Here is a 17,948-nt window from a genome sequence, read left to right on the forward strand (position 1 = left end):
TTCCAGATGTAAGGTCCGTGATCTTCCTGAACCCGTTCATCAGTTTCTCTTTTCTCATTATAAGCACAGCTGAACAAACATACAACGAAAAGTAATTTTTTACCTGAGATTCATTATCTCAAATCTAGCTTCTCAATTAATCATTAACTCTAACTAGTTCCAGCAAGGCCTATCTCTAACTAATATCTCTTATTTTTCTAAAATTCTTAGTTTTTAAATATTATTATCTCCAAAGAAGGTTTCAGAGGGTCCTGGATGGGCTGAGAGACACTGGGAGGGTCCTTGGAATGGCCTGGGATGTCTGTGAGACGTTTTGGGGGTCCTGACCCCTGCAGACCCCCCCAGGGATGATGACAGATGCTGCCCACAGCAAGAAGCTGAAGGGGATCAGAGTCTCCGTGTTGGGCTTTGTCTTCCTGGCACTGGGGCTCGGCTTCTGCCTGTGCAGGAAGGTGAGTGGGATCCTGGGGGTCGTGTCCTCCCCCCCCACAGAGCGTGTGTGCTCCCCTCAGAATCCCCCAAGCATGGTGTTACCGCCGTTTCTCTGCCCACACAGCTCCTGAGGCAAAAGGTTCTCAAGGATTGAAAGTCAACAATTCCCACTGTCATTCTATATCCCCTTGGATTTTAATTCCCCTGATTTCATCCAGGTGCCCACAGGGAGCCAGGAAGATGTGGAGCCTCCCAGCCAGGTGTCTTCCCAACACGCATCACCAGGACCACAGATCACCAGGGCTCTGCCCAACGGGGGTCACTGGGGATCATCCAACGCCCATCCTCCCATGGGGGATGGAGCTGGAGCAGCGCACGAAGCTCTTCCCGCACTCGGGGCACTCACAGGGCTTCCCTTACTGGTGCCCCCGTTGGTGTTGGGTCAAGTGATAGCCCCTGGAGAAGCTCTTCCCACACTGGGGACACTCGTAGGGCCTCTCCCCAGTGTGGATGCGCCGGTGGACGGTGAGGTTGGAGTTGTGCTTGAAGCCCTTCCCGCAGTCGGGGCAGCGGAAGGGCCTCTCGTCTGTGTGAATCCGCTCATGTAGGAGGACATGGGAGCTGCGCTGAAACCTCTTCCCACACTGGGGACACTCGTAGGGCCTCTCCCCAGTGTGGATGAGCTGGTGATTTCTCAGGTCAGAGCTCCACCCAAAGCTCTTCCCACATTCCAAGCAGGTGTAGGGCCGTTCCCCAGTGTGAATCACCTGGTGTTGCATCAGGTTAGAGATATCTCTGAAGCTCTTCCCACATTTCCCACACTCATAGGGCCGTTCCCCAGTGTGGATCCTCTGGTGTTTCCTCAGGCTGTAGCTCTGGCTGAAGCTCTTCCCACATTCCCCACACTCATAAGGCTTTACCCCAGTGTGGGTCACCTGGTGCTGGAGCAGGTGGGAGCTCCACCTGAAGCCCTTCCCACACTCCAAGCACTTGTGGGGCTTCTCCCCCAGCTCTGAGCTCCGGCTGGATCTCTGGCTGTGTTCCTGGCACTGGGGGGATCTTTCTTCCTTGCAGCTCCCTGGACTGCGTTTCCAGCCCCTCCTTGTGTGGCATCTCCAGGGCTTTTCCTCCTCCTCTTCCATCTGGACACAGTTTGGGAAGAAAAATTCCTGGTTAGGAGGAAACGGAGAGGAGAGCGCCTTGGGCTGGGGGTTCCACCATGCCCAAGGTCATCTCAGAAAGTCATTGGGCATCTTGTGTCTGTAACAAAGCAAAGCACCAAGATTCAGCCCAAACATCAAAACAAAGATCAGAAACTGCCCAAACACCAAATTCAGTCAAAACCCCCTCCAGAATACAAAGATTCAGCCCCAGCAAAAAAACAAAGCACCAATATTTAGCCCAATAAAGTTCAGAAACATCAAGATTCAGCCCCATCAAAATCGTAGATCCCCTCCCCAGTCACCTCCAGGGCAACACTCCTGGAACTGCACACACAGGGAAGGTGGAACCTTGTGCTGCTTCCTCTTCCTGCTCCTCCTCCTCCTCCTGTGGCCCTACTCTTCTTCACACTCCTCTTCCTCCTACTATTTCTCTTGCTGCACAATCCAACCTTCTCCCACGTGAATCCTTTGACCATTTTGTTCTTCAGCTCTGCTTCTCCTTCCCTTCTCCTCCTGCCCCCAGGCCCAGCACCCACTGCCGCCTCCCTCTTCCCCCCCAGTCCCACAGCATCCCACCGCAGGGGCACGGATGCAGCTGGGCCAGCTCGGCCTGGGGCAGCGCTGGGCTCTCGGCCGCTTCCACCCGCACTCGCTCCCCACTGCAGCCGCTCCCGCCACCACAGCGCGGGGGGGGCCCGGCCTTGGCGCTCCCCCCTCCCACCTCCCCAAATTCCCCTCCAGGGGGGCGCCAAGGCCCGGGGAGGGCATAGGTGGGATCCAAGTGGGACCACTGTGGGGAAAAAATGAATGTTAAAAAGACATCCTGGACAAAGAGATGATGACCTCAAAATATCTCTCAAGGGTCCCTTGGGAGCATGTGGAGGTCGTTTGCACATTCTCCCAGAGGGAGTTAAGGACATGGACACCCAGGGGGGCAAGAAGGGAAGTCCAGAAGGGATTTAGACAACAGGGGATGGATGGTGTTGGTGTGTTGGGAAGGGATTGGCTGAAGGGGAGTGTGCAGGAATGTGCTTAAGGCAAGAAGCAGCAGGAGGAATCCATGGGGTAAGAAAAATGATGATGGAAAAGAAGAGGAAGAAAAAAAATACCGAGGATTGGAATGTGTTTCAGAAGGGTCTTATCCTCAGAATTTGCCAGCTGACTCAGATCCTTTGTATCCCAGTTTTGGAGGACAGGAAAACAAGGAGGTGAGGATTTCAGGGGGTTTCTCTGAGCTGGGAGCGGCAGGAACGGGCGCAGAGCTGCGGCACCGGGAGCACGGGCTGGGGGCCTGTGGGGAGCTGTGGGGCCGGGCCGGGGCTGTGGGGCAGCCGGGGCTCAGCGCCGGGCGCTGCCTGAGCCCAGCACCCCCCGGGCAGGGCCGGCAGTGGCCCCCGGCCCCCAGGAGGCTGCGGGACGCCCCGGCCGCTGCCCGGCCCCGTGGAGCTGCCGGCCCTGCCCGCCGGGGGGGCCGCCTTTGGACACTGCGGCAGGACAGGGACCGGCTCTGGGATGCGGGCTGGGGAGGGGAGCCTCAGCACAGCCAGCACGAGGAAGGAACAGCTCACAAATGGCGATTAGACCTGCAAGGATCCACATGATCTTTTAAGCATTTCCTGGTGGGTCCCTGGAGAAAGGAAGGATTTTGCAGAAAGCTCAGCAGCTGCCACAGGATGAGCACCCACAGGCACTGAGGGGGCTGCAGCAGCGACAGAAGAAGCCCCTGCAGCACTTGCTCACAAAGGCTCAGCAGCTGAATGCAGCAAGGGATGAGCAAAAGGCCAAGCTGAAGGCAAAGGCCATGGCACAGTTCCTACAGCCCCTGAGGGATCAAGGCCAGGGCCCAAGGGGGCCCCAGCACCCAGGGGACACCCTCGGCCAAAGCACCTGGCACAGGCATTGCCCTCCTGGCCAGGGCACAGCCCACCCAAACAGCCCCTGGCAAGGAATCAGCCTTCCAGCTGCAGGGCACAAGGACACTGCAAGCACAGACAGCAGCACCCTCAGCACCAGCAAGTCCAGCCCTTGATGGACACGCATTCTTAGCGGTGGCACAGCTCCCATTCCACCAGGGACCCACCACACTGCAGCCCTTGGGAACATCCAGGGTGGCTCTGGATCCAGAGGAGACCTTTCCTGATGGACACAGGGGCCTCTCCATCCACTCGGAATCTTACACCTAAAGGTGCTAGGGAACATTTTAATTATTAAGACACTAAGTGGGAAAGATGAGTGGGTGTGTTTTATTCAGCCACTATTAGCAGATGTGGGGGATGGGTTTAAAACGCAGGAATTTTTATTTGCTCACAATTGTGATTGTAATTTACTGGGAAGGGATGTGATGGCAAAATGGGGAATGCAAATGAATGTTGCAAAAGGTGAAACAGAGGCTGGTTCTGTTGTACCTCTGTGTCAAATGTCTGGCACAGCCTAGGCTGAAGTGAACCCACAAGTGTGGGCAGCCCCAGGGAAATTGGCAAAATTAGATATGGAGCCTCTCCAAATTTCCCTGAAGCAACCAGGACAAGAGGTGTCCAAAAGCAATCCCCTGTTCCAAGGGAGGGAAGGAAGGGCTCACAGCCTGTCTGGGAGTCCTGCTCAAGGCACGGCTTGGGCAGCCAGGGATGGCTCCCTAGAATGCTCCTATCCTGCCAAACAAGAAATCCAATGGAATCCACAGAATGCTGCAGGACCCAAGAAGAAGAAATGAGATGATGAAACCGAGGCACCCCACACTCTCAGATCCTTACACCAGCCTCAACCAGGTGCCCTCCTCACACTGCTGCCATTCACAACTTGATGCAAAAGATGCTTTCTGGGGATCTGCCCACTTCCACAGGAGGCAAACACAATTCTGCCTTGGGCTGGCAACAAGAGCTAGAAGGGAAAATGCTCAAGACATGGACGGTCCTTCTGCAGGGATGCACGGAAGCACCGGCCTGATTGGGGCAAGCCTTGCAGGAAATATCAAAGGAATTGACCTCACCCCCAGGGACTGGCTTAATGCAGGATGTGGATGACTTGATCCAGCCAGAAAAACAAGGAGAAGAGGTAGAGGAAGCCTCTGTGAAATGGCTTCATTTTCAGGCTAAAAAGCAGCTTTCAGTATCTGAAAAAAAAGAAAGGCCAAATGATAGAGAAAATGGTTAAATATTTGGGACCTATTTTGACTGAAGCTTTGTATTGTATTGACCCTGAGAGGGCTCAAGGAATCTCAGAAATAATATGACCTCGGACTAAAATAGTGCTGCAGCAATTCTTAGGATTAACAGGGAATTGCAGGAGCTGGATTGAGGATTCTCTTTTCTAGGCAGAACATTGGGTGACTTCTTTAGCCCCAGATAGTCTCAATGTTACGGTGTAGATACAAGAAAGAGATCAAAACTTAACAAAATGAAAAAAATAAAATGATTAATGCCCCAGCCATGGCTCTTCCAGACTCAGAAATCTGAACTGCAAGGGAATATTAAACAGGCCACCCCTGAGCCTGCACTGAAGGCAACGCAGCAGCAGCCAGGGCTCCCCAGCGGGGGAAGCTCCTGGGCCTGCCCACAGATCCTCTGCTCAAAGCCTCGGCCTGGCCACCCTCCTTTGCCATCTCCAGCCACTGCGGGACAATCCTTGCTCTCACTCTTGCACCTTCAGGCCTTTCTGTGCCTGCCCTCGCCACAGCTGCTGGGGAAGGCACCGGGACAATTCCACTCTGCCTCTCAATTCCACTCACACTCTGCCCTGCCTGGGATTAGCTGCTGGCAAAATAGACCAACTTGAAAATGACTTCAAATCTAATTTCTCTAAATGGACTTGGTTTGCCTTTGCCTTGGGGAAAGGAATTTTAATGTTTCTTTTCCACCACTCAGCAGAGATGAAATTAACATCTCCACAGACTGGGAATAGCCCAAAAGATTCCATCAGCTAACATCAAACAACATCTGACCCAGACACTGCCCCAGGCACAGCTGGAGACACCTGGTCTGGAAAAGGCTGAGCAGGAAATCCAGGAGTGCCCACCTAATTCCCATCACAGGCACAGAAATCCGGCTGCAACAGGAAACCAAATCCTAACAACTCCACACCTTCAAACCAATGAACATTAAACCAATGGATTTCTATGGGGTCAGAGTGTATGAATTTAGGAAAATCTAGTCAAACTCATGTGTCATGGAATGATTTTCTCTGCACACCCAGCCTAAGTGTGCATGAAATTATTCCTGTTGCACATCCTGGCCAGAATCAAGTAATGCCTTATTTTTCTAAAGACATTGTTGAAGAGTTTTTGCTTTTCACAGTTTCAGTGAAAGGATTACACAGTTAGAGTAATTTTTTGTAATAATTTTACTTCTCTATTGTCGGTTCTGTTTGGGCCAGTGGTGTGAGAATCAGTTTTAGTCCTAGGAGAATGAAAAGAAAACACTTGATTGCTTTCTCATTTTTGTTTTATATTTGTACTTGACTCTTAGTCATGACAAAATGATGGTATGAGTTTTTTGATGTTCCCCTTTAAGCTGCACTTTGAAAACTAGAAGAGCTTTAAAGTTGGTGCTTTAACACATAAACAATTATTAGAATATTGTTTAAAAAAAAAAAATAATAGCAGATCTGTGGGGGGCCACGTGTGAGTCAGGGGATGTCTGCCCTGGAAGAGAAGCTTTGCTCCAGGCAGCCAGGAGAGGAGCTTTAGAAATGCAAATTAACACTGATGGCCCAAAGCCTGCACAATGGCCCAGGGGCTTCCTGGCTGCAGGAGGAATTGGGCTGATTCCAGGAAGAAAAAACAGAGGCAATGAGTGAATCTGCTTGGAGATAGGGCCAGGGACTTGTACATAAGGCAACAAAGGGAGAAACCATCATTTTCAGAAAATGTTACTAATTGACAAGGACTGCTGCTCAGACCAAGTCCCGCTACATTCCTGAACTTCCAGAAAATCAAACACTTCACAGAGCCAGGAATATCGGGTGTTATACAAAAAGGACATGCAGCAGGCGTATCGGGAAGGCTGAACCTTCCAAGCACCTCCGCCAGTGTTGGGCAAAGGGACAGGGACACGCGGCCGGGAAAATCAGGACAAAAACGAGGCCGCGTCCTCCAAGAACTGGAGAGAGCGCACGGCAAATGCCCCATGGCCTCTCCCTTTGGGCAGCAATAAAGTCACTCGCACACCGCTCCTCTGGCTCCTTGGGCCACACAAACCTCTGGCGCCGGGAATTTTCCCGCCCAGCCCCGGGCACAGCGCAGCCACCTCCGGCCTCCCGACACGAAGCGGGACGAGCCAGCGCTGCTCCGCCACCGCCTCCTGCCGAGGCCCCAGCGGCAAGGAGAGCGCGGGCAGCCGCTCCCGCAGCGCCCTCAGCCCAGGGCCAACACGGGCCGGCCACGGCACAAGCCACCCGCCACAGCCCCCTGCCGCCCCCTCCCGGGCCCGCAGCGAGCCCCGAGCCCCCGCAGAACCGAGCGCGGCTCCCACCTGCGATGGCTGGGGCCGCCTCCGAGCTCCGCCGCCGCCTCACCGGGCTCCGGCCGCTGCTGTCGCCGCTGCCGGGCCCGCACAGACGCTCCGGCAATGGCGGCTCTCCTGCCCCACGGCCGCCCTGGGGGCGCCAGCGGGGCCGGGCTTGTCCCCGCTCTGCCCAATCAGCGCGCGCCAGAACCACGAGTGACGGCAGAAACAGCCAATGGCAGCCAGCGGCGGGCTCTGCACACGGCACAGCCCCGCCCCGCGCTCTCAGGGCCCGCCCCGGGCTGCGTGAGGGGAAAGGCGGGGATGAGGAACAGCCCTGGAACGGGCCCGGCCCGAGCCGCCATTGAGCTCCCAACACAAACAAACTTCTCCGCAGCCTCCGGCTCACCTTGCCCAGCTCTGGCTGCTGGGTGCCTCCGACTCAGCGGGAAACTCTGGAGCCTCATGCACGTCTAATTAGGAGCATCAGTGCATCGCTTTGATTTCCCCCAAAAAAGGGAACCCGCCCTCCAAACCCCTTCAGCTGAGTGGAGGAGAGGAGAGATTTCTTGCAGAAAACTCCCAAAAATACCAAAACCAAAGCGAAGTGAGCCAGGACCCCCCAGCAGCGCCTCTCTGCCGTCCCAGCTGAAGCCCTCGCTGGCTGCTCCAGGCTGGAGCGGCACACTGGGAGCACTGGGAAGGGGCCCCGGCTCGGGGCGCAGCCCCCGGGGCAGCCCCACGGCCCCCACGGCAGCTCCAAGGCTCCGCCAGCCGGGATGGAACGTGGGACGGGGAGCAGGGGAAGGGATGGGGCTACCGGAGCCGAGGGAATAACGAGGGTCACCGGGGGCACTTCACAAGCATTTAATGCAAAAGGTAAAATCATAAGGGAGACAAAAGCAACAGCACCTGTAGCACCATAGCACAGGGCCACACAAGGACATGTCCCACTGCTGTGGGGTGATGCTAGCCCGAGTCCAGGCACCCACCACAGCTGCTCTCTCACTGCCCTCCACAGCCACACAGGGAGAGAAAATTTAACTAAGGGTTCATGAGTTAAGGACCTGAGACTGTTTCCTCATCAAACACAGTCATGGGCAAAACAGGAGATATAAATTGAATTTATTGCCAATAAGCTCAGAGCAGGAGAATAAGAAGACCCTTAAAAGCACCGTCCTTCCACCCCTCCCTCCTTCCAGCTCTGCATCCTTACCTGGCAGTGCAGGGATACAAGGAATGGAGCCATGGTCAGTTCATCTCCTGGGGCTTTTCCTGCTCTTCAAGGACAGGAGTCATTCCCCTGCTGCACTCTGGGATCTCTCCCACCAGAGAGGTCTCCAGGAACTTCTCCAACCTGAGTCCATTCCATGGAAGCAGCCCCCTCACAGTGCTGCAGCGTGGGTCACTCTGCCACGGGGTCAGTCCTTCCAGGACAGACGGCTCCAGCAGGGACCCCTCTGTCCACAGGTGTCCCCTGGGGTCACAGCCTCATCTCAGGCATTCCCCTGCTCAGGCATGGGCTTCTCCAGGGGCTTTGGGTGTATCTCTGCATCCCAGTGAATCTCCAGGGGCAGTCAATCTGCAATTCCCATTGTTAGTCTGTGTTCTGATGGATGTTCCTGCCCCTGTGTTCATCCAGGTGCCCACAGGGAGTCAGGAAGATCTGTTTGGTCAAGGTTGAGTTCTGTGAAAAGCTCTTCGCACACTGGGGACACTCGTAGGGCCTCTCCCCAGTGTGGATGTGCCGGTGCCTGATGAGGGTGCAGTTTTGTGAAGCCCTTCCCACAGTCAGGGAAGCAGAAGGGCCTCTCCTCTGTGTGAATCCACTGATGTTTAATGAGACCTGAGCTCCTTGGAAATCTCTTCCCACACTCAGGATGCACTGGTGTGCCCCGAGGTTGGAGCTCCAGCTGAAGCCCTCTCCACACTCCCCACACGTGTAGGGCTTTTCCCCTGTGTGGATCTTCTGGTGACAAATCAGATTGGACATCTCAATGAAGCTCTTCCCACATTCCCCACACTCACTGGGGCATTCTCCTGTGTGGATGTTCTGGTGCCAGATCAGGTGGGAGCTGCAATTGAAGCTCTTCCCACATTCCAAGCACTTTCCAGGCTTTTCCCCTGTGTGGATCCTACAGTGGTTAATCAGGACAGAGATCTTCCTGAACCTCTTCCCACAATCCCCACACTCCTAGGGGCTCTCCCCAGTGTGAATCACCTGGTGCCAGATCAGATGGGAGCTATTCTTGAAGCCCTTCCCACACTCCCCACACTCCCAGAGCCATTTCCCAGGGTGGATCCTTTGGTGTTTCCTCCACTTGAAGCTCCAGCTGAAGCTCTTCCCACATTCCAAGCATTTGTGGGGCTTCTCCCTGCCATGAGCTCTCTCCCCCAGCTCTGAGCTCTGGGTGGATCTCTGGCCGCCTTCCTGGCACAGGGGGGATCTTTCCTCCTTGCAGCTCCCTGGGCTGGGTTTGCAGCCCCTCCTCATGCAGGATCTCTGGGGATTTTCCTCCTCCTCCATCTGGCCATGGCTTGGGAATGACAAATCCTGATTTGGGGGAAATCAAAGTGGGAGTGCCTTGGAGTAGAGGCTCTTCCTGCCCAAGTCCATGTCTAGAGCTCAGCAGGAGTCTTGTGTCCATGAAAATCTCCAAAATATCAAGATTCAGCCCAAAAAAATCTCCCAGGAGTTCCCCATCTCTCGTCTTTCCTATTTGGTCTCCCAGAAGTTTCAGTTCCCTGGGATGATGGGGGTCCAAGGGCTCCAGGGGTTCCCCCTCCTCTGGGGTCCTCCTTAGCGATGATCCAGGGGCTTTTGGGGGTCCATGGGCTCCCTTCTCCCCTGATCTCTGCTTTGAGATCCCAGGAATCCCAGGAGTCTCTCCTCTCCAGGCTCCCACCTCTCCAAGCTGCCAGGATCCCCCAGCTCTGGGATCGCCCCTCTCTGCTCTCCCCACTCTGGGGGTCCCAGGGGTTCCTCTCCTCTGCGCTCCCAGGGGTCCCCAGGACCAATGTCCTCCCCCAGCCAATACTGGGCAATGGCCGCGTGGACCCCAAAGATCCCCCAAGGGGCTCAGCTTTGGGGTCCTGCAAGATCCAAACCTACACACACAGAGAAAAAAAAACCTCCCAGGGATGCCAGACAATATTTGGGGCTCAATTCCGCAATCTGCAAGTTCCAAACACACTCCAATAAAAAGACCCTCTCGGTCCCCCTGACAGATTTGGGACCAGCTCCCCCTCCCTGCTCACCTGCAGGATGAGGTGGGGGCGATGGGCCCGTGGCCGGGGGTGCTGTGGACACAGAGGGCACTGGAACCTCCAGCTTCTCCTTCTATTCCTGTTCCTGCTCCTCCTTTTCCTTTCTCCCTCCTCCTGCTCCTCCTCCTTCTTAATCCCACCTCCTCCCCAGTTCCTGCCTTCTGTATATTTAAAGTGGAGAACCTTGCTTGTTTTTAGAACTAGAACAAAGATTCCAGATGGAACAAGCCTTGCTGGTTTTATTCAGCAGTATCAGTGACTACAGGTCGTGTTTGCTCTGGTTTGGTGCTATCCTCGTTCCTCCTCAGTGCTCAGGCTGGGCTATGGGGTGTCCTTGTTTGCTGCATTTTCAGAGTTCCTCTTGGATCCTTTGGGCAATAGGCCGTGCCCTGGGAGGATTCTTTGTGCTCCTTTGTGACACAGGAGAAGCTTCCAGGCGGTTTTTGGGTGAGCGGCTGCTGTGGTGTCACAGGAGCGTTGCCACGTCCCCGTGGTGTTCCCGTTGCTGTGGGACACGGAGGCCTCAGTGTCCAGAGCGGCTCTGGGCGCCTGCTCGTTGCCAGAGGATCCTCCTGCCCGAGGCATTCTCAGCAGCCAGCCCAGCCCCTGACGGGTGTCCTTCTGTGCTTGCAGGGGTACAGTCTGCAGACGTGTGCAGCGCAGCCAAAATGATGCAGCAAGTGGTTGCTGCAGTTGGCACTCTGTTCTCTGTGGCTTATTCGGGGTATTTTTTAACCCACTTGGCACGTAAGTTGAGGTTTTCCCTCGGTGCAGCCTCTGTGGCTTTGGGCTTGCTGTGTGCTTTCTGTTCTTCCACTGGAACGGAGTTGACTCTGTGACCAAATTGCCATGAGGACAGGGTTGGTTTGGGAGAGCTCCTGCCAGAAGCTGCAGCTGAAAAAGGGGGTGTCTGCAGCCAGCGGGGCGTGCACAGCATTTGCAATGAGGCCTGGGGGGGTTCTGTTCCCTCAGGCGGGGAGTCTGTGGCAGCGGAGCCTGGAACTCCCTCCGTTTGCTGCTCCAGCCAAGAGCTGACACAGCCCAGTATTTTGTGCTGCTCTCTTGCTTGCTGTGTGAAGGGCCTGTGGCTCCTGGAGGGATGCTGTGAAAGCAAAATGCTCTCTCGGGCTTGCCTTGCTCATTTCCCACCACAGGCAGTTTTTTCCTAACAACATCTGGTTCACGTTCCCTCTCCCGTTGCAGGGCACCTCACGCGTGGATCCCCAGCAGCTCCTCCTTCGGTGAGTGGCAAAGGAAGCTTTGGTGTTCAGAATTGCGCAGCAAGTTGTGAGCTCGGCGTGTGGCAGCCGAGTGCCAGCCTGGGAGGCTGAAGGAAAGTTCCTGTCAGTGTCTTTGCAGCAGCAGCAGCAGCAGCAAAGAGATCCCTGGCAGTTTTCTCTGTTTCTGCTGAAGAGCTTTTGAAGAGCTGCAGGACTGGTTTTGCAGGCAGAAGATTGCTTGCTGGCTTTAGCCATGCTGGAATATGGAATTCCCAACAATAAGTGGCAATGTCGACTTGAGCCCATTGTTAGTTTGAACAGCTCTGAACCCTATTTCTGCTTAGTGCAGCTGGATGTGTAGCTGAGGATAAAGAAGGTGATAACTGAGATAGAACTTCTCGTCCCTCACACTCCCGTCTGTCCACAGGGCACCAAAGCAGCATCAGCACCTCCTCTGGCTCCCTCTGCTTGCAAAGAGGAGGCCAAAGAGGAGGAAGAGAGCAGTGAACTTCCCGCTGTTCTGGGAGACGAGGGCGAACACCCCGCGGTTTGGGAAAACAACGGCGAGGCTCCCGCGGTGTGTGACAAGGACAGTGGACATCTCCCGGTGTGGGACGAGGATGGTGGACATCCTGTGGCTTGGGAAGAGGAGGGTGAACATCTTCCAGCATGGGAAGCGGACAGAGAATGTCCCATGGCTTGGAAAGATGATGATGAACCTGCAGCTTTTTGGGAAGAGGACAGAGAAGCTGCAGAGTTTTGGGAAGAGGAAAGAGAAGATGCTGTGCTTTGGGAAGAAGATGGAGAACCTCCCTCTGCTCCTGAAGAGGACACTGAAGCTCCCTGTGCTGCAGGATCCTGGGCTGAACATTCTGACAGCAGCACAGCCCTGCAGCCAGAGGGGAGCGGGGAGTGGAGCCTGATGCAGCTGAGTACGTCTGCTCTGTTCCTGTGTGCCAGAGCAGGGTGCTGTGTGTGTGTCTCAGCATCAGCTGCACCCAGGGTTGCTCTGCAGCTAAATGGCACAGGGTCATTTATTGTCCTTCCCCAGCTGAGAGCAAGGGGCTCCCGGCCCCAGGGAGTGGGGCTGCATTCTGGCTCTCATCTGAGAGGGAGCATCTTCCCCCTGGTTTCTTTCAGGGAACACCGTGAGCGTGGGGGAGCCTGCCGAGAAATACCTGGAACTGGAGCAGATTGGCCAAGGGTAAGTGCAAGGCAGTTACTTCTGCACAAGCAGGGCCCAGGTATTTTGCTGGTGCAGGATGCAGTGAGAAGTCAGGAGAGCTCCAAACCCCTTCAGACACTGGGGTACGATGCTGCTGCCTCTCAGGGCTGATCAGAATTGATAACTGTTTTCTCTTGCACACCTTGCATGGCAGAGGGCTGGTGGCTGCTGTGCTGTTGTTTGAAGGGTGGATGCACTCGGGTGTTTTGTGAACGCTGCAGGCAGCAGAGATCTCCTGTCTGGGCTGGCTTTCACTGCCAAGGCCTAAAGCGCTGCTTCTTTCTTCTCTGCTGTTTTTGTCTCCAGGGCTTTTGGAACCGTTTCCAAAGGACTCGACAGGGCCACGGGAGGAGAGGTCAGTGTCAACACGCCCAGCACGTCTGGCATCTCTCGAGGGCTTTCCCCTCTGCTGGGAGCTGTGGCTGGAGCTGTGGGGCCCAGCAGAGCTTTCCTGCACAGGCTGCTCCTCTGAAGGCAGAGCAGGGTCAGCCTGCAGAGCACAGCTGGGACAGACTTGGTCCTTCTCAAGTGCCCAAAGGAAGGCAAGGAGGGCAGCGGTGTCTGTCAGAGCAGGACACGCTGGCCTGGTCTTCATGTCTAAAAGTGTGAATGCATCAGCTGGTGGAGACTGAGGCTCAATTTACCTTCATCCCAGCCTCGAACAGGAACACTATTTAGCAGTTTTATCATCCTGAGTTTCATCAGGATACCTCAAGGCCTAATTAAGGAGAGATCCTGCTTGGGCTCAGTTTGGGGTTTTAGTTCTACTTCAGCTGTTCCCACAGAGCCAGGGAGAGAAATGAGAAGATGGATGTGCAGAGCAAAGCTCTCTCCTAAACCCTGCAGCTGTGTTTGGGTCTGGTGTCAGTGGCAGCTGGGACAGGGATTATCTGAGCAATGGATGTGCACGTTTGCTTTGTTGTGCTATCCCAAACAGGGCAGGGACATTTGAAATCATGGCCAAATGCCATAGAATTGCTAAAGGGTTCCCGGCTGTTTTGCTCTGTGTGCACAGAAACAGAATTACCTCCTGCTTGCAAAATGTGTTGGAATAATAATCCTAAGAGTGCTGAGGCCATTTGAGAAGACTGTAGGTGCAGAGAATGTTGTTAGAGCTTGGAGGCTGACAGCTGAGGGAGCATTTCTGCAGAGCTTACAGAGCCAAATGTCTCTGGCCATGAGTCCTGTAACAGCCTCAGCGAGCAGAGCAATGGGCTGTGGGAATGGCACTTGCTGAGCTCTGGTGTCCCATCCCAAGGCAGTTTGGCACAGCCCGGCTCGCTCGCTCCAAAAAGACTCGCTCCGTGTTTGCTGTGGCCTCCTGCCACAGACTGCTCCAGTTAAAGGTCTGCAATGTCCCTTCAGGTGGCCATCAAGAAAATGAGTCTCAGAGGGCAGAACAGGGAACAAGCTGTGAATGAGGTCGTGGTCCTGAAGGACAAGAAGAACCCCAACATTGTCAACTCTCTGGACAGGTGAGTGCTTCAGGTCTTCTCCCGTGCACGGGCCCTGCGTTCATCTTTCCTGGCATCCCCAGTCTGTAGCCTGTTCTGAAAATGCCTGACCCGGCCATATCTTCCCAGAACAACAGCCTGGCACTTCACTCCTTCCATGTGCTTTTGTTGCTTTGCTTTGGCTTTTTCTTCAAGTTGACCCCATTTGCTGTGTTTTACAGCAAGTGCTGATAAACCCTGGTAGAAATTATTTTCCTTGGCTTCTTCTTCCCAGCCCTTTCCCATTGCTGCAGGTGACAGGAAAACCAGGTTCTTGTTTCCAGAAATGCCTCATTTGCCCATTTTTCCATGGCCTTGCCTATTTCTGAAGGGACTTTGTGCAAGGTTTTCCAAGCATTTGACTGCTTTTGCCCCAAGTGCTGCACAGCCTCCTCCCCTGGATAACTCTGGAAGTTGTGTTGCCTTGTTCCGGAGGGAATGGTGGAACTGATGAGCTCAGATGCTGAAGCAGCTGGGGGCAAGTGTTGTGGTTCCACATTGAGCTGGGCTGTTGCTAAAGTGCATTTTTCACCTGCTTGCCATCTAAGGCCTCTCCTTTCTCCCAGGTGCCTCCTTCTCCTTCAGACTGTGCAGATTCCAAGGCCTGTGCAGCCTGGCAGGAATGTCTCTCCATCTGATTCTGTCCTCACTGACAAGTGACCTGGGAACAAAACTCCACTCTGGGCTTTTCCCTGGGGGAATTGAGCAATGCACATTCATCTCTGTGCCATTGTTCTCCTCTTCCAGCTTCCTTGTTGATGGAGATCTCTGGCTGGTGATGGAATACATGGATGGAGGAACTTTGCAGGACGTTGTCAGACAGACACGCATGGCTGAAGGAGAGATGGCAGCTGTCAGTCAGGAGGTGAGGGATCCTGCTTGTGCTTCCCATGGCTGGGACACCATGGTCCTTCCAAAGAGGCTGTGAGAGCAGAGTGGCTCCATGCTCAGGCCTTTGTTTCTGTGTTGTTTTTATGAGCTGGAGAGGAAAAAGCCTCTGAAGTGAATGGCCTGCAAATATCACTGCATTTCTACTCTGTTCTTGTCCTCTTCCCTGCTGTTGTGGTACTCTCTGTCTTTTTTGGATCTGATTTCCTGTTCTCAGCTTTGCCTTGAACCTTTTGCCTGGAGCTTGTCTGCACTGCACTCCTGGGCTGTCACAGCAAAGTTGCTGCTGGCAGAATTCTAAACTGTCCTTTCTTGTGTGATATATTCCGGCCTCTGATTTTTTCCCTCGTGTTTCTTGTTGTCTCTCAGTGTCTGCAGGGCCTGGATTTCCTCCATTCCAACCGGGTGATCCACAGAGATCTGAAGAGCTCCAACATCCTTCTGGGAATGGACGGCTCTGTCAAGCTGGGTGGGTGTTCCTGGCCAGGCACGGCGCTCCCGGGGTGCGGCTGTGGGGCTGCTTCCCAGTGAGGGCCAGAGCCCCACAAGTGCTGCTGGTGGCACTGCCCGGCCCCTGCTGCCAGCTGAGAGCGGCTGCCCCGTGCAGAGAGCTCAGGAGAGGAGCAGGCTGTCAGGAGTGCCTTTGCTCTGGGAATGGCCCTCCCAGAGGGGCAGGAGTTGCAATCTAAAGCTTCAAAGGAAATCAGTAAAAGCCAAGCATGAAAGCTGAGGGCTTCTTTAAGGGTCCAGTTCCATCTTTCCTTGGCTACAGCCCTGAGCACTTTTCCAGCTGGATTCAGCACTGCATTCCCAGACTGAGAGTGGGGAATCTTTGTGCTTGGTTTCCTCATTGCAGCTGCCTTTGACAGTGCTTGTTTCTGTCCTCAGCTGATTTTGGCCTCTGTGCTCAGCTCAGCCCTGAGCAGGACCAGTGCAGCTCCATGGTGGGCACTGCTCACTGGATGGCCCCAGAAGTTGTGACCAGTTCTCCTTACGGCCCCAAGGTGGACATCTGGTCCTTTGGCATTGTGACCATCGAGATGGTGGAAGGAGAACCTCCTTACTTCCAGCAAACGGGGGCCATGGTAAGAGGCAAATTCTCCAGGCTTTGCAGAGGCCTGTGAGCACAGGGTGACCCTGCACTGGGAGGAGCAGCTGGAGGTTTCTGCACATCGCAAAGGGAATTCCCACAGCACCTGAGCCTGAACACAGACAAATATTCTGCAGTCTCCAGCAACAATTTGCTTTGGCATTTAAGTTGTTGCAGCTCTTGTGAGGATGACCCAAATACATGAAGCAAGTGCATCAGCTCTAATGTTGTCTTGCAGAAAACCCCAAACCAACCCCAACACCCACACCCAAACCCAACAAGATTTCTGGAGGAGTTTCTAAAAGAGGTTTTGTGAGATGAACTCCCCCTGGCTCTTCTCACTGGGAAACTTGTCTAAAACATGAAGATGATTGTTTAACATCCCCACACTCTAACATATTTCTTTCCTTCCTTTCACTTTCTCTGTGTCACCAAGCCTGAGCTTTCAGCCACACAAACCTGCTGTTCCTTGCCTGGCAGTTTCTGGCATGGGGCATCAGGAATGCTTTTACTTGAGTGTCAGTGGCACTGCAGAGATGCATTTGATGTAAGAATACCTTAAAATAACACAGGCAGACCACACTAACTCTTGAAAATGGCCTGTAAAGCTGGTGTCTGTATTTGGAGAAGCAAAATGGGCTATTTCTGATGGAGGTTCCTACTGACAAAGTCAGCCAATGCAATCGGCTCTGAAGGCAAGATCATTTGGATGTTGCAATGGCTGTGGCTGCACCAGGGTTTGGGTTTTTTGGCTGGCCCAGAAGAATGAGCTGTGAGCAGCAGCATCTGTGCCAGGGAGGAAAGTGCCCGGGGAGCTGGGGCAGAGAAAGCGGGCTGGATGTGAGCACGTGTGGGTGTGGAGGAAGCTGTCAGAGCGCTGTGTTTGCTTTTCCTGCAGGCCCGCGCTCTGATCCGGCAGAACGGGAGCCCGCAGCTGCAGGAGCCCAGGCGCCTGTCGGCTCTGCTGCGGGACTTCCTCGAGTGCAGCCTGGAGCCGGACGAGGAGCGGCGCTTCTCTGCCCAGGAGCTGCTGCAGGTGAATGCCAAGCGGCTGCGGGGGAAACGGCAGCGCCAGGGAGGGCTTTTCTTGTGGGGCCCCCCTCCCATCATCTCCAGTCCCGCTGCTTTTCACACGCAAAGCCAGCAGAATCCTCGCCTGCTTTGGCTTGGCAGGCTCCTGTCGAGCTCATCTGGAGCTGGTGCCCCGCCACGAGCGGGGACATCTTCAAGCACATCAGGTGGCTCAGAGCCCTGCCTGACCTGAGCCTGGATGTTTCCAGGGAGGAGCCACCTCCCACATCTCTGGGCTCCCTCTCTCAGTGTTTCCCCACTCTCCTGCTACAGCAATTCTTCTTTACATCTAATCTGAGCCTGCTTCCCTCTCTTGACTTTCAAACCATTCCCCTTTGTCCTGTTGCAACAGAGCCTGTGAGGAACTTGAGTCTGGAAAGTAACAGTTCATTTCTTTCTTTTTTATCCCTTGGGCAGCACCCATTTTTGTCATCAGCCAAGCCTCTCTCCAGCCTGACCCCTCTGATCACTGCAGCAAAGCAACTGAGGGAGCAGCGCAGGAGGAGATGAAGCTCAGGAGGCCAGCTTTCCGTTACAGTAGTTAGGACAAGTAGTTAGTAATGGTAGTTAGTACTGTGAGTTAGTTAGAATAGTTAGGACAGCCTGTTTGTTATGGCAGTTATTTGAATAAAATCTCTGTTAAACCTCAATCCCTTGAGGT

At 54.4% G+C, this 17,948-nt stretch overlaps 2 protein-coding genes across 2 annotated transcripts in view; one reads left to right on the forward strand and one right to left on the reverse strand.

The window, feature by feature from the left end:
- The window catches only part of LOC111922075 (uncharacterized), an 83,503-nt gene that overhangs the window by 60,878 nt on the left and 4,677 nt on the right, over positions 1–17,948 (reverse strand). The window contains 3 exon segments of the mRNA XM_086873743.1: positions 853–1,444; positions 5,036–5,043; positions 8,920–9,460. Coding sequence (XP_086729869.1) covers positions 853–1,444; positions 5,036–5,043; positions 8,920–9,460 — 1,141 coding nt within the window.
- LOC147646238 (uncharacterized) lies at positions 7,354–17,937 on the forward strand. Its single transcript, XM_086873728.1, has 11 exons — positions 7,354–11,047; positions 11,504–11,541; positions 11,948–12,452; positions 12,661–12,724; positions 13,052–13,100; positions 14,111–14,220; positions 14,986–15,103; positions 15,496–15,595; positions 16,015–16,211; positions 17,115–17,252; positions 17,705–17,937. Exons 1-11 carry the CDS (start codon positions 10,519–10,521, stop codon positions 17,795–17,797), a joined length of 1,941 nt encoding a protein of 646 aa, XP_086729854.1. The 5' UTR covers positions 7,354–10,518; the 3' UTR covers positions 17,798–17,937.

Source organism: Cyanistes caeruleus, unplaced genomic scaffold (assembly GCF_971803275.1).
Source record: "Cyanistes caeruleus unplaced genomic scaffold, bCyaCae1.hap1.1 HAP1_SCAFFOLD_106, whole genome shotgun sequence".
NCBI classification, from domain to species: domain Eukaryota; kingdom Metazoa; phylum Chordata; class Aves; order Passeriformes; family Paridae; genus Cyanistes; species Cyanistes caeruleus.